The 15,700-nt window shown below is 40.9% G+C and overlaps 1 protein-coding gene across 2 annotated transcripts in view; it reads right to left on the bottom strand.

The window, feature by feature from the left end:
• ARID1B (AT rich interactive domain 1B (SWI1-like)) overlaps positions 1–15,700 on the bottom strand; it is a 533,326-nt gene that overhangs the window by 319,750 nt on the left and 197,876 nt on the right. For both annotated transcript variants that reach the window (XM_006868451.1, XM_006868450.1), the window contains one exon: positions 15,199–15,309. In XM_006868451.1, the coding sequence (XP_006868513.1) occupies positions 15,199–15,309 (111 nt within the window). The remainder of the gene's footprint in view (positions 1–15,198; positions 15,310–15,700) is intronic.

The following is a 15,700-nucleotide window of genomic DNA, read 5'->3' as shown; positions in this document are numbered from 1 at the left end:
CAACTTCGTGTCTCATACTTCAGACATATTGTCAGGAGGGACCATTTACTGGAGAAGGATATCATGTTTGGTAAGGTGGAGGGTCAGAGAAAAAGAGGTAGACCCTCAGCAACATGGATTGGCAATATGGCAGCATCAATGGGCTGAAGTGTGGCAACAATTGTGGGGTTGGCCCCGGACTGGGCAGTGTTTCGTACTGTTATGCATTGGGTCGCTATGATTCGATACTGACACAATGGCACCTAAAAACAACAATTTTTCTTGTTCAATGAAGAATTAAGTTTGATGACAAATTCGAAAGACACAGCTGGAGATGGTGAGGGTGATACAAAGGCCAAGAGTGGAAGTCAACCAAAAAGCTGGGAAAATACAATACACTTTTGTTGTTATGTGCCATCGAGTCTGTTCCTGGAAAAATCTGTATCTTTCAGACCCATTTTATCATGACCTTTCTAAAACCCCCTTGTATGTTAACGTGTTTTAAATAACAGGAATCCTGAAAGGACAGGCTTGTTGCCGAGTTCTTTCCTGCAGAATGTATCATATAGGACAAACACTAACGGGCTGGAGAAGGATCAACACTTTTCATTTTCCTACTTTTCATGCAACATCCTTGAATAGGAAGCAATTAACGACTGATTATTAAGTGTGATTAAGTTTTCCTGTGCCTTCATTGAGATATCAACGTTTAGGCTATAAAGCAGTTTTAAAGCAAACCTTCAAATGCAGTTATTATGAAGAACAAACCCCTTGGCGTGGGGAGTAAGTTGAATACTTTTCCATTTATTCAAGGTTTTAATCAAAACTGGCAAAAAATTTTATTTAGAAGGTGAGTGAGCGGGGCTTAGACAAAGAAAGCTCATCAGAGCAGGAGGTGTGTGCTGGGCTGGGAGCAACTGCCCTCCTTGAAGGAATGACGGTGTCAACCCAGTTTGAGAACAGTTCAACTCTCAGACAAGCTTCTCACACTTTTGAGACCCTGTTTTCACATCTGAGTACAAGCATTTAGCAAAAATCTGAATTTGATATCTGGATCAAAAAATACATGTAAAAAACAGTCACATTTTAAGAATTCTTGAATATTAATTTTGTTTTGTTTTGTTTTATTATTTGTCCTTCTTCCTTTCAGTATGCTCCAACTTTAATTATAAAGACATTTAATTTAACAAAGCACATTAAATAGGGAAATAGGGGAAGAAGTTTGATTTGTGGGATGAGGGTACCCTTTTCTATCCAGGGTCAACTCTCTGAGGCCCCATTTCTTCTACATGGATTCAAATGCATCGCACAGAAACTCAGAGTGGCCAAGGCCAAAAGATAAACCATTCTTACAAATAAAGACGGCACAGTCTTTTTAAAAATAGCCTGTTAAAACCAAGTCCTCCCATCCCATCATACTCAGATAGCTTCAAAAAATAAATAAAAGAGAAGAAGTAAAGGTGTTCAACTTACAGGCCACAAACACATAGACGAGGGAGCTTCAAAGAGTTTGTGGAAAAAATAGAAATATAATGGAATCTTTCCAGGAACCTTTTGAAGTCTCCTTGTATTTTAAAAAAAGGTCCAGGGAAGGAGAAATTATAATGAGATCAATTAAACTAGGGAACGTTCTGACAAAATGAATACGTACAACAAAAGTATAGTCTAAATCATTCCAGAGAACACCACACAAAGTGACAAAAAGTACACTGTGCCCACTCAAGGAGCACGTAAGGACAGAAACTTACTATGCTAAGAGGAAAGAAAATCACAGTAGCTGTGAATCCTGGCTGAAGAACATCTAGTTTCATTGGTTTCCTGAGACTGTGTTCTAATCTTAATTCAAGTTAGAGTTAGAAATGACTCTGTGAGATGTGCTGTTTATAATAAAACCTGCTGCTAAGTGCAAACTCAGCAGTTGAAATCTACCAAGAGATCCATGGGAGAAAAATTAGGCTTTCTGCTCCTAGCCTCAGAAACACTCCACAGCACACAACCACAACCATCACCATCCATTCTGGGGACCTCTGGTGTGGTGATATACGATAAACACTCGACTGTTAAACACAGGTTGGTGGTTCAAATTCACCAGCTGCTCCTTGGAAACCCAGTACGGGGTCACTATGAGTCAGAATCAACTTCACGCCATACCACCACCACCATTCATTTGAGGACTCCTAGTGTGATGTTGTATGATAAACACTGGACTGTTAACCACAAGGTTGGCAGTTCAAACTCATCGGCTGCTCTATGGAACGATCTACAGGGTCACTGTGAGTCAGAACCGACTCGAAACCATTTACAACAACAAAATCCATTGTGAAGTCCTGGCAGGATGCTGTAGTAAGTCCTGGACTTCTAACCAAAGAGTTGGCGGTTCAAACCCACCAAAGGCTCCTCAGAAACTGTACACAGGGTCGCTATGAGTCGAAACTGATGTGACAGCACTAAACAACAACATACATTTTCAAGTCATCTTCAAGAATTTAAATGAAATGAAACTTACTGCTAAGACTATCATTCTTTCAACAGAAATTCCTACTTAAGACAGTGTTTTGCCTCCTTCATAAAAACTATATTGTTGTTGCTGTTAAGTGCCGTTGAGTTGTTTCCAACTAATAGCGACCCTGTATAGGGTTTCTGAGCAGCAGCTGGTGAGCTTGAACTGCAGAACTGGTGGTTCAAACCAACTTTGCGATCCTATGTTATATAAAATAAGACTTCAGTAGTAAAGATGAATTGCGTTCTCCTAGGAAGAGTTAGTTCAAAGTCATTCAGAACTTACTTTTATCTCATGAAATCCCTGGGTACCCTTTTCTTCATCTACATCCAAACTCCTCACCACAATTCCCCTGTTTTTGATAACAGCACCACCATACCACCTGGTCATTCAGCATAAAAACCTCAAAAGCATCTATCATTCCTCTTCTTTTTATGCCAACACTTTCCCTCCCTGTAATCTCCCGGTCCCTACTTTGGACAGTTCACTTTGATCTCTACACTGGGATGACACTGCTGCCTCTGGTGGTCATCAAGGCATTCTGAAACCGAAAGCTTTGTACAAAATAAAAGGCACTGTACACCTCACTTACCTTGCCAGACTCCCAAAATATAGAAACATGGGGTGGGACCCAGCTTTGGGCAGGCAAACAGATACCAGAAAGTCCTGGCCATCAACTTCATGTACTGGTCATCAGCCTACTATGGAAGACCCTCACTTTGGGCGTAGTCTTCTTTGGCTAATGGTTTCCAGGATCAAGCAATTAAATTTTTCATTTGTTAAAAACAAACAAAAAATCTCAGTGCATTTTAAAATGGGGTACAATTAGCTTAGTGTCTCTAAGTCAAATGTTCTCTAGGTCACAGGATAATTGAAAAAGACCAATCACATAATTTTCAGGGTCACTGGTAGGTAGTAACTGACACACTGCACTCTTTAACCACTTAAGCCTCCAAGTAAAGCCTAACTGTATAAACAAAATAAATAGGGATTTCCATTCCGATCGTGAAGTTAAGAGAAGGAAGGAAGAATATTGGGGCTCAAGTGTCAGACGGGGACAGGGCACTGCTGTCCAGGTCAGCACTGGTCACCAGGGACATTCCTTTTGGCCTACTTTTCAAGATGTCAGTTACTGGTGGAGTTTGGATCACTGTCCCAATGCACACCACTGTATGTTTGTGTGTGTTTTGTGCGTTGAGAGAAAAATAAAAAGTAAGGCTAAGACTTGTTTCCCCCACAAATCAAGCACAGAGCTCGAAAAATTTCAGAGAATAAAGTAAAACAAAAAATCCCCACAAAACAGAGAAATGCCGGGAACATTATTCAAAGAAACTGTAAGGACAAATAGTGGTTTTCTTTGTCCATAGAATGTTTTCATTCTAGGAAGATCTCAGTTTAAAAACGGTGCTTGCCCATCACTTTATAGTATTTAAAAAGAAAGAAAGAAACAAATGGGGTACTTAGAAGTGAATGGAGGCCTTTGGGGACTTTTTCCTGGGGGTCTTACACACCATCTTCTTCAGAAACTGGCTCCTACTGGGGTAGGGCTGCTTCCTTGTTTGTTTGTAAGCTTTTCCTACCTCCCGCTGGATGACCAAAAGACACGCAGACCTCACACACACACTGGATGTTCAACTTCTTCATATTAGCTTTTCTCCTTTCCTCCATATAACCCCATATTCAAACATATCAAGATGGGCAGATTGATCACATAATGGCAGAATGGGGAGACCTCTGAAAGTCTCTGAGATGCGAGGGACAGAGACTGGGTTCACCAGGGTCATGGTTCTTCCACGAGCTACAGACTGAGGCTACGTACTCAGTCAGGGAGAGAAACCCGGCCATCCGTTCCCACCAGGACTTCAGCCAAAAAAATCCAAAGGAGCAATGCTACCCAGACACATGGGGTCACTATGAGTCACAGTTGACTTGACAGCCACCAACCATTACAACTCTTTCAGACAGCCCCCCCAGGCCCCTAAATGTGTTCAAATTTTCCTGCTACAAAAACAAATGGTGATCAAGAATGGGAGGGCCCAGAAGCCCTGTGAGCAGAGTTCAGGGGGCTGTACATCCCTCACTCATTCCAAATTTTCCCTAAAAGCAAAGAACGTTCCTTATCATTAATGTGTTGTCTTACACTAGCAACAAAGGCCTTCAGCATAATGTTCTGGAGTTGGGAAGGTACTTTGCGATTCCTAAACCCAACATACTCATTTTTTTCAGAGAAGGATGGCTGAGGCCCTCCCTGAGAGATAAGTCAAGTTGCTCACAACCAGAACCTTAGACGTTGACAATCAGAGGAGCAGGTCTCCTACTCAAATCACGACTTTACCAAAAAATGAAGCCATTGTTCCTTCCATCTATATCATGGTGAACTGTTCATTTACGTTTGTGTGTGTGTGTGGGGGGGGGGAGAAGCAAGTAATATAAAATACTTTCACTTCATATTACTTTTATATTTCACTTAAATATTCACATAGTTCCAATGAAATAATCGAGTATTATTTAAATAGTGGGACTCCTGGTGTGGTGCTGGATTGCAAGACTGGTTTGAACCACAAGGTCAGAGGTTCAAGCTCACTGGCTGCTCCTTGGAAACCCTATACAAGGTTGCTATGAGTTGGACTGACTTGACAGCACTTAACAACAACAACAACAACAACATATTAAATACTGTGGTGCTATAGGATAAGCACTAGACTGCTAATTGCAAGATTGTTGGTTCAAACTCACTAGCCACTCTTTGGAAACCTGTACAGGGTAGCTGTATGCCAAAATCGACTCGACAGCACTTAACAACAGCCACAGCATGTACATAAAGAGAGTTCTAGAAAATTAGCTATCAGTCAATGAATGCTAAAAAATGCATATTGAATTCTCACTTCCACTGAACCTGTACAATATGTACAAATGGGGGCACGGATTCCATCCCAAATGAGTACTTCCCCAAGCACTGGAAACCAAGTCCCATGAGTGGCAGTGTACTCGTGAAATCATGCGAAAAGATGCACAAGCCCCCAACTGAAAGCGGGTGGCGTTTAGGTCCTGTGGAAAGAGACAATAACAGGACTGGGTGCAGCTCTTGCTTTCTTTCTTTTTAAACACAGAATGCATTCTGAAGAAAATAGTTGAGAAAGCTTAGTCACTTTTTTGTGGCTTAAAGCTTTCTACCCCCTCTTTTATTCCAGGCTTAAACAAAGTTCAGTGGGGCATCAAACTGCCTGTTTTAAATTACAGTCTGTATTTTAAAATAGAATGCTGCACGGCATGTTCCTGAAGCTGAAGGGTGGGAGTGTTACTCACGGAAAATTGAAGGCTTGTTGAGTCAATAACCTTCTTTCACAGAGTAACAATTTTCAGCTAAAATTTCTTGACCCAAACAAAGGAAAACAAGACCATTCAGTTATTTTACAACAATTTAAGAGACGCCAAAAAGAAAAGATTCGAGAGAGAGAGCCATCTCTTGGATGCTACATTCTGTGGAAAGAATAGAGAATGAATTTCAGTCAGGGAAGGACCTTTTCTACATACCTTTATTTTCTCTCCTCTTAATGACAGCATTAAAAACAGGCACTTTCAGTCCAAAAGACTAAACATTAAAGCAAATAATCTATCCACACAAATGCTACCATGGGCTCCTGTTGGTCACATCTCCCTTATTACATAACACAGATATGGCTCTTCGGGAGTTCATTGCAAAGTGAAAATGTGCCCATTTAAATCTAACTTAGAAAATGGAAAGGAAGTCGCAGTCAGTGGGTGCTGATGGTCAACATCTGCGATCTGTGGGACTGGGAGCAGTCTGCTGCCCACTGCAGCAAGCAGACATTGGCGCGCTTGTTCTGCAGAGAAGCGAGAGGAGGATTTCTAGTTCAGTAGGCCCAGGAATCGCCCTGTGTCCAAACAGAAAAGGAAAGCTACAGCAACCGTCCTAGGGAACTCTTCTAGTGGAAAACATTAGAACGTTTAGCTACTTTGCCCACGCCCCCTTCCCATCACTGTCCTAACAGAGACTGCTTTTGGTCCTTTTGCAAACAGACGAGGCGGAGCCCCATATGACTGCTCTTCCAGTTCTGCAAAGATAATACCTCTGGCCAGAGGCTTATGACCCAGGCGTGGCTCTGCAGCTATTTTTAGGCGGACCTGCCGATTCCCAGCAGCCCTGCCAGCAAGGCTACCGAAGGGCTCCATGACCTCACACGGGTCACCTGGAGAGCTGCAGGTTAGGCTGAAGCCCTGGGTCCTCTATTTATTACTGCAAAACTGGTCTGCTACCCTTCCTATTCATCTACATTCATCACCCCTTAGCTAATGAGCCTCATTTATCAACTCTAGATTACAGCTATCCCTCTATTATCAAAAGCAATATCCTGCAAAATCAGTTACGTTGTAGCCTTTCTTAGTCTCTAATTTTGTCTTGCAGCTTTTTCCCCCCTGCTTGTACTCCTTCATTAATTTTTTGGAACTAACTGACAGTCCTATCAAATAGGTTGAAATTCATTTCCCCCACTTCTTAAATGGAAATCTTCAGAAAATGAAGTGAAAAAAAATGTGCATGACATGCTTACTGTGCATATAAACATTTAAGAAAGATAAAATAATACACTGCCATGAAGCTACTATCCTGGTTACAAGGGATATCCATCTATCAGATGGAGATTCAAGATGCCCATCGTGAAACTTTGCACACAAAGATTCAAGCTATTTAAAATTAGACTCTGCTTCTTCTTTAAACATGATTTTCTTCAGACTTTCCATGTACTTAGCCTAGCTTTACCTAAAAGAATTCCAAACTGGTGAGGTTTTACTGAATAATGATTTACAGAACAAATATTTAACTGGAAGACTGTTTGGAAAGGCGGAGAAGCAGCAAATTTTCCCACTCTTCCTACTTCCTACTTTTATTCAGTTCCAGTATACCTTCTATTTTCAAAACGACTACTAATAGACTGAAGCAAAACTAGAGTGTAAAAATAAATAATAACCCATTAAATAAGGATAATAACCCATGTTGGAAAACCCGCATTTGTGACAGTGACATTTTATAAAATTAAGACTTTCAATAAAGTTCTTACATGCTCTTCTTGACCTTGATCCCGAGAGACTTGGTAAAGACTAGACGGGTGGTTAAAGTTACACTTGAGAACATGATCTATCCTAGGTGAGAAGCTGAAGCATTGTGTCTTCCCAACGTCAAAGCGTGTGTGCCTTCATTCAGAACAAACGGGCATGATGAAACGCATTGCTCTGCCAGACAGGGCACCAGCCTCCAGAAAATCTTCTCCGGCCCTCCCTTACATAGAGGGCTCACATTTTATGGCTTCTGTTTTCTAATTTTAAAATATGCCTTCCTCAACTCCAAAACTGCACATACTCCAATAACGTTTCGAGAACAGGACACTCAACAGCCTCTGTACTCATGTGTACACAGGGATTATCCACACGTGAACACTAGTCAAGGAACACAAATGTCTCTTTCAGTAACTTACCATTTTTTAAATGCTCAAGATGATGTGAGAATGCTGAATCAAAGACAACAGTGCTCTCCTTAACTTTTAAATGACAACTTAAGTCCTAGCTACGCATAAAAGTGTTTGGAAAGAATTTGTTCATCAGCCGTACAATCTCTCTCTCACCTAGTCAATTTTAACTTTGACAAATGCCTGCCAATTGATATGTTAAGGCAGTCTTCATTTCTAATTGGGATGAAAACTTGGTAGAAAGCAGAATCGAGTTTAAAAGTGGTTTCACCTTTTGAAGATGAATTGAATCAATCGAACCTTATCAACAAAATGTCCCTACTGACACATGATCAATATTCACATACGCAGTTTGATCGGAGTCCTGGTGTGGCACCATAGGATAAGCACTGGACCCCAAGGTCGGTTTGAACCCCAAGGTTAGTAGTTCAAACTCACCAGTTGAACCCTATCAGGGTCGCTATGAGCCGGACCTGGCTCGATGGCACTTAACAACAAAAGAAATGTCATTAAAGATTAAAAACACAAAAACAGAATACTCTTCTTTCAGCAAAGGCAGAACATTAGGTGCCCTGTTACCTCTACCTAACCCCACAAAAGAATATTCTTGGTAATAACAGTTTTCCAACCATTTTCTTCCAGGCTGCCAATATCCTGTTTCACACCCGCTATTTCAAAGGACAACCAGCATTTACTACCTCCTCCCTTTCACAAAGGCTCAAAAACATATGTTCTGTCTAAAGCCCAGTATTTCCTTCTAATTGCAAACTCAACCAAAGTGCCATAAGCACTATTCCATGCAACATTTAGTTTTGTGGGTTTTTTTCCTTCATTAGCTCAAAAATTTAAGTCCTTTTTCATGTCAACCTCTTTAGATATTTACTATTTATGGAAAAGAGGGATAGAAAGTGGTGTTTTATTACCTGATGGGCCTCAAGAATAGCTGATATTTATAGACATTTTCTACACAGCCAGATCAAGGCAACCTATTCTCAAATGCTGGTAGAACGTGACCGCCAAGTTGCTCGAATTCCAATTCTTAGAAAAGCAGAATAATAGGCCTGGCTACCTCAACTATAAAACTAGTAGCAGGGAGCTCAGAAGAGGAAAACACATCAGTTATTTCTAACCTAAGGAATATTAACAACTCCAGATCCCTAGACAAAAGGCACTATTTTACTTAGAACAAAGGGGGAGAAAAAAAAACACACCTCTTTCTGGTTCTGTTTTGTTTACGTCCTTTTGTACATGTTTATAAATATTTCATTAACAACAGTCTATCTGTATACTACAATTACTGAAATTCTAAATTACCGTTACTGTCAATTTGTTTATCTTTATAATTAAAAAGTACGTGTTACTCAAAAAAATGATGCTTTTCATACTATTTTTAGTCTATCCAAAAAACGCTGTTTCTTTTCCTGAAGCTTAAGGTTGCAGAGGTAAACCTCAAATGCCATTGTCCAGTAAGGGTAAATGATGTGAAGAACATCCCACCCACCAAGACAGTCCTTCCCGATCATAGTACATAGAGCCATAGACTCTTCCAAAGTCAATAACATGAATAGGAGCCCCGAACAATGGGGAAAGAACCCACAAATACGATAAAACTGGGAGGAACAAGTATTTAAAAACAGGTTTTTAACGTAAGTTCTAGCAGGTAAATGCTTACTGAGTAGAACATAATAAACACCCTGAAAAGATCCTACTCAAATAGGGGCAGCGAGACAGTTATGAAAATAACTGCGATACAAGGATGACTAGGAACTGCAAGGTCAGATGTAAATGCCACTAAAAAAGTCAACACAAAGGATCAAACTCTATTTTGAGGGGTTAACTTACAACATAACTTGAGATGTATGAAAGGGCCAGTGGCTAGAAGAGTGGCCTGCATGAATTCTTTCATATGGACCTTCTAGCCATAGACTTTTTAAGTTCCACAAAATGACTGGTTTTCCTGATGGGTCTGGGTCCTCTGGAGAAAGCAGTATGGCTGAAAGATTCAGTTATACGATTCAGTTGTGAGTGATTGGTAACAGGGTTAAGTGTGAAAATGCAGAACGCTAGCATAGGTATAAAATGAGCCATCACACTACTCGGGGGGCCCCCTTTGGACCCTGAGATCCCTGTGCACCGACGGTCCCCAACCCAAGGACAGACAGCTGTGACATCTAGGAGCAGCAGCACCGGGAACCAGAGCACCAGAGAGAGTGGTGTGAGTCCCCGCCCACAGAGTAGGGAAAGCTGAGTGACAAAGGGCAGGAGCAGGCTGGCTGTCTCCAGGTACTTATTGGGGAACAAGGCTGGCTGGTCCACTGTGCTAGAGCCCAGCGCCTTCAGGGTGAGGCTTACAGTAGAGTCAGGAGCCCTAAAAGGGCTCTGTAACCTGGTTAGAGCAGGGCAGAGGCCTGGCTGACGAGAGGCTGTCCTGGCTGGAAGAACTATGCCCTGAGCATTTCTGACCCTGACTTGTAACCTCCTCACTCCCTAGTAAGCCTGGTCACTGTCAGCATGTGGCTGAGTTCTGTGTGGCCACAGCAATGAATTATCAAGCCCAGCTGAGCAGAGAATGGTGTGGGGTAGACTGTGAGTGTCCGAATCAGTAGGGAGGCTGGACGGTACTTTTTCAGACCTCTCAGTTTGTCTTGAGCTTAAATGCTGGGTTCATGTCATATCAATAGTAGAGGCAGTGAGCACTACAGAATGTGTTAAAATTGTAATTGATAATATTCTAAGGGAACAGAGTTCTTCGTGCTCTATGCTAAGATTTGCTAATAGTGACAGTATTAATGATACACAAGTGAATGCATCTCACAGGAAGGAAGAACTCTGATGAAGAGAAAAATACACGAGCCTTCTTCTGGAAGATTCACTTCTCATTTAGTTTAAGTCTGAGCCCATTGACCAAAAATGGCCTCAAGACCACAGAGGACAAGAGTAAAGTTATCAGTCATTTGCTTTATGAGAAGGATGTAACAATCTACTCCTGTCAGCTAGAAAGCACAACTGTGTTCCCTGCTGAAGATCACCAAGAATTTAATAACATGCAAATACAGACCAATACAAGTTCCAGCAAAGGTGAGAGGACAACTGACTGAGATCAAATTGTTGTTGTTAAGTGCCTTCCAGTCAGTTCCGAACTCACAGCGACCCTGTATAGGGTTTCTGAGGAGCCGCTGGTGCGTTCGAACTGCACACCTGCAGTTTAAACCAACCTTGAGGTCTCATGCTTATCCGATGGCACCAACACCAGGATTCCAAATAACAGATTTGTTGTTGCTGTTAAGTGCCATCGAGTCAGTTCCAATCCATAGCGACCCTGTATAGGGTTTCCGAGGAGCAGCTAGCTGGTGAGCTTGAAATGCCGACCTTGCAGTTCAAATGACTTTGCAGTCTGACACATTAACCCATAGTGCCACACCAGGACGGTATTGGAAATGTCATTTCTTGTAATGAGAGGCTGTTAACTCAAACTATGAATCAGACATACAGAAAAGTATTCTAAAATCTGTTTCAAAATAAGACAAAAGAAATGCTATAAAATAATTATAATAATTTCTTATAAATGGCCACTGGAGGAGCAGCTTTGTTACATAATGGCTGTTGTTACAGATTCTGACTCACAGTGACCTTGTGCAGGGTTTCCGAGGAGCAGCTGATGAGTTTTAACTGCCAACCTCATGGTTAGCAGTCCAGTGCTTACCCTATAGCACATGCCAGGACTCTATGTAGCATGGATAAAGGCCTATAAATTATACAGCACAACGTGACATCTCAGTGTTTCAAAAGCTGCAAGTCATAAGAGCTATAATTTATTTAGTTTTAAATTGCTAAACTAGAAATTACAAATATGATGATGTCAAATTTTAAATAAAAAGATAATTTATATCATTGACTCTTTGGAGAAAAAAAGCACAGCATAAGTTAATCTATTAAGGATCCAGTAGTAGATTCAGGAGCTCTGGTAGCGTAGTGGTTACAAATCGGGCTGTGAACCTCAGGGTCAGCAGTTCGAAACTACCAGCTGTTCTGCAGGAGAAAGATGAGGCTTTCTGCTCCCATAAAGATTTACAGCCTCGGAAACTCTGTACAGGGTCGCTATGAGTCAGAACCGACTCCATGGCACATTACCACATTACCAGTAGATTCAGATGTGACAACAAACACAGCTTTCCAATTTCTATGCTACCAACTTAGCCAAGGAAAAGAACAAAAGCATTCAGTGGCCCAAATTTCAACCAAGCAGTCGATAGGTACATAGGAGTGACAATACCAGTAAGGTATGCTCACCATGGAATGGTCAGTCATTCAACATTAACATTTATCTAAGGACAAAGTTGAGACTGGATGGAAGGGTAGATAGAATGCAAACAGTACCACAGGGAGGAAGCCGGATACTTGTTATGTGGAGGGAATTTCAATCATTGAGACTTAACAAAAATCCTCACCACTGGACCAATAAATGACATTCTTATCAACAGAGAAAAGACTGAAGTTGTCAAGGACTTCATTCTTCTTGGATCAACTACCAACACTCACGGAAGCAGCACTCAAGAAATCAAATGACGTATTGCATTAGGCAAATCTGCTGCACGAAACCTTTTTCAAGTGTTGAAGAACAAAGATGTCAGCTTGAAGACTAAGGTGTGCCTGACCCAAGCCATGGTATTTTCAATAACCTCATATGCATGTGAAAGCTGGACAGTGATTAAGCAAGACCATAGAAGAATTGATGCTTTTGAGTTACGGTGTTGGAGGAGAATACTGAAAGTGCCATGGGCTGCCAAAAGAACCAACAGATGTGTGTTGGAAGAAGTGCAGCCAGAATGCTGCTTGGAGGCCAGGATGGCCAAACGTCGTCTCATACTTCAGACATATTGTCAGGAGGGACTAGCTGCTGGAGAAGCATATCAAGTTTGATAAGATGGAGGGTCAGGGAAAAATAGGAAGACCCCTAGCGAGACGGATTGGTCAAGTGGCAGCATCAATAGGCTCAAGCGTGGCAACAATCGTGAGGTTGGCCCAGGATCGGGCAGTGTTTCGTTCTGCTGTGCATGGGATCACTATGAGTCGGTACCGACTCGAAGGCACCTAACAACAACAAATGATTTGTTGAATAGCAGTTTCTCACACTTACAAAGTCCTGGTGAAAAAAAAAAAAGGCACACTAAAGTTCAGGTAAAAAGGCCAATTTTCATCATTGTAACAGATTGAGCGGGTTTTAGGTACAGTGGCTGGCCTCTGGTTTGTCATTTATCCAATAACTAACACTTCTACATACTCACCATAAAACCTAGAATCACTTTTTGTAATAAAATACTAAAATATGCTTAAAGTTCTATTGAGACCCTCAGCCTCTTATCCATCTGCAAGTTCAGGGTTTTGTTTTTGTTTTGTTTTTTAAACAGCAATACAAGAAACCTTAAATCCTCTGGGGAAGTAGACAATGTAAAAGGTAAAAAGGGAGGAACAAGCTATTATAGAAACACAAATAGAACAACTCAGGGAAAAATGGAAGTTATTAATAAATATAGTGGTTCACATCCCCACACACTTTAACCTCCTTTTCCAATAATTAGTTAGTGCCCATCCCAGACCCGAACATTGTAGTCAGCTTTCTGGAACCACGACATTTCCTCCCTTCATGGGCTATGTGAAGGGTGCACTGCATGCCAACCGCACATCCCACCTCATACACAAGTACACACCCAGTGAGTGCTCCACAAGTTCCCAATGGGCGCACAGAAACCAGTCTACTGAAAGCTACACTGAGTAGCTGTATCTACAGAGACAACATTTCCATCTGGGAGCACACATCGCCTGCCTGTGAGAAAATCTACACAGTTGGGCTTCTCTTAAAACACTACGCTCCAGTGTGGTCATAGTAGAAACAGTGGTGACCGAACGTAGCGTTCACTGTCCACCTGCTTCCAGGCCTTAATTGACATGAACACCACAGACGAGTTCCCAAGAGTCTGCTACAACATACTCAGCTGTGAGTTATGTACTGACAAACTCAGAGCATAAAATACAGAGCCGTCACTGTTTTCATCCCTTCAAAACTCAAGTCCCTCAAGAATAAATACTCCAACACGACTAGAGAGTGACTCCAATACGACTCCACCCTCTTCACCTACAAAGCTGAGAAAAAAGGGAGTTTCAAAACTATGTCCATCAGATTCAAAGGCAGTGTATGTACAGTGTCCAGTGGTCCTAACTTCTTGCCCCTTTAAGGTTACACATTACTAAATACAGGTATGGCGTGCATGCCAAATGCCATATATAACATTCATTACAAAAGCTTGTTCCCAAATGTTTACAACTGATACATTGATACCTTAAATCTTACCTAATGCAACCGTGTTTGAAATGTAAATTAAAACCTTGCCAAGCCTGATACCCTATCTCCAACAAACGTTTGCAGTAGTGATTAAATAATAATTCTTCAATTCACATCAGAATACTTCAACAAGAAAACATGTAAAAGCATTTATTTGTATTTATTTGTATAGATTCATTTTTTAAGTTTATAAGGAACATCTCATCTACATTAGGCTCCCTATAAAAATGCAAATTAAGTACAGCTGAACTATTTGAGGGTTGACCTGATACCCTACAATAAAACTACTACTTTTACCAACATACACCCCAAACACCATACACACTATTTATTGGTGGAAATGCTTTCCGAGTTGCTTTGTCAAATTTTAAATTCAAATACTTCCTTTTAGGTTTGTTTTTTTAAAACAAACAAAAAAAAAACACTAGGTGATTTCTCATTATTTAAAGATAATATCCCCAAAGAAATTCAGGCTACAATCAGCAGCAGCTTAATCTCATCATTTATATCCTTTGCTAAGTAGGAATTTTTTTTTATGTTTCAACTCGGACACAGATGTCTCTGTTCTGTGTCATTACCAGAAAGCAACAGGCTACAGAAATCTCAATTCTCTGCAAGCAGTAACTGCCTGCTCACAAAACCAAGCAGCCAGGTAAAACCTTCCAGGAGGTGTCTGGACTCTGAAATGGAGACATGTACAAATGAAATAGACTTAAGCCAGGACTGTATCACTCCTAGAAATTAAGCCCTAAAATAATAACAAATAGCTGAAATCTAGACAGCTCTCTCCCAAATCTTAACCTAAAATACAACAAACAAAAATAACTCTTAACAACAACAAGAAGCACATTCCATGCCCATTTCCAAGTTAACACAATAATGTCTTAATGTCTTACTGGTAAGCTTGATGGTCTCTCTTGTTGTATTAAGTTCAAGTCTTCGTGGTTCGGTTTCCCGGGGGCCAGAGGAGGTTGAGACCTAGTTCCATAGCCTTCCTGAGACATGTCCTGAATAAACACAAATACAGAAGCACGCAGTCAATACCTCAATGAGTGAGAAGCTTCTTCAGTACCCAACCTTATCACAACCAACTAACATATTAAGTAGACACACACTCTTTTAGCTATCATTTCCTAAACGTTTCATCAAAAGCATTAACAAAAGATAAAACAGTGAATTATCAATAACAAAATGTATCTGTTATTAACAGAGGCATCCTAAGACCATGCCCAGTACATACCATATGTGAGTTTAGCAGGAAAATGACCAGTCCATAAAAGGTGATGTCTGACCATAGCCAAACTCTCCTTTTTAACGGAAGAAACCCAAAGCTCATTGTATTACCAAATTCTGATTTTGGTTGAATGGTCTTTAATATTACCTCCAAAAAACAAAAAC

This window comes from Chrysochloris asiatica, unplaced genomic scaffold (assembly GCF_000296735.1).
Source record: "Chrysochloris asiatica unplaced genomic scaffold, ChrAsi1.0 scaffold00117, whole genome shotgun sequence".
NCBI lineage: Eukaryota > Metazoa > Chordata > Mammalia > Afrosoricida > Chrysochloridae > Chrysochloris > Chrysochloris asiatica.
The sequence above is the reverse complement of the archived record's forward strand: the minus strand, read 5'-3'. Positions and strand labels throughout refer to the sequence as shown.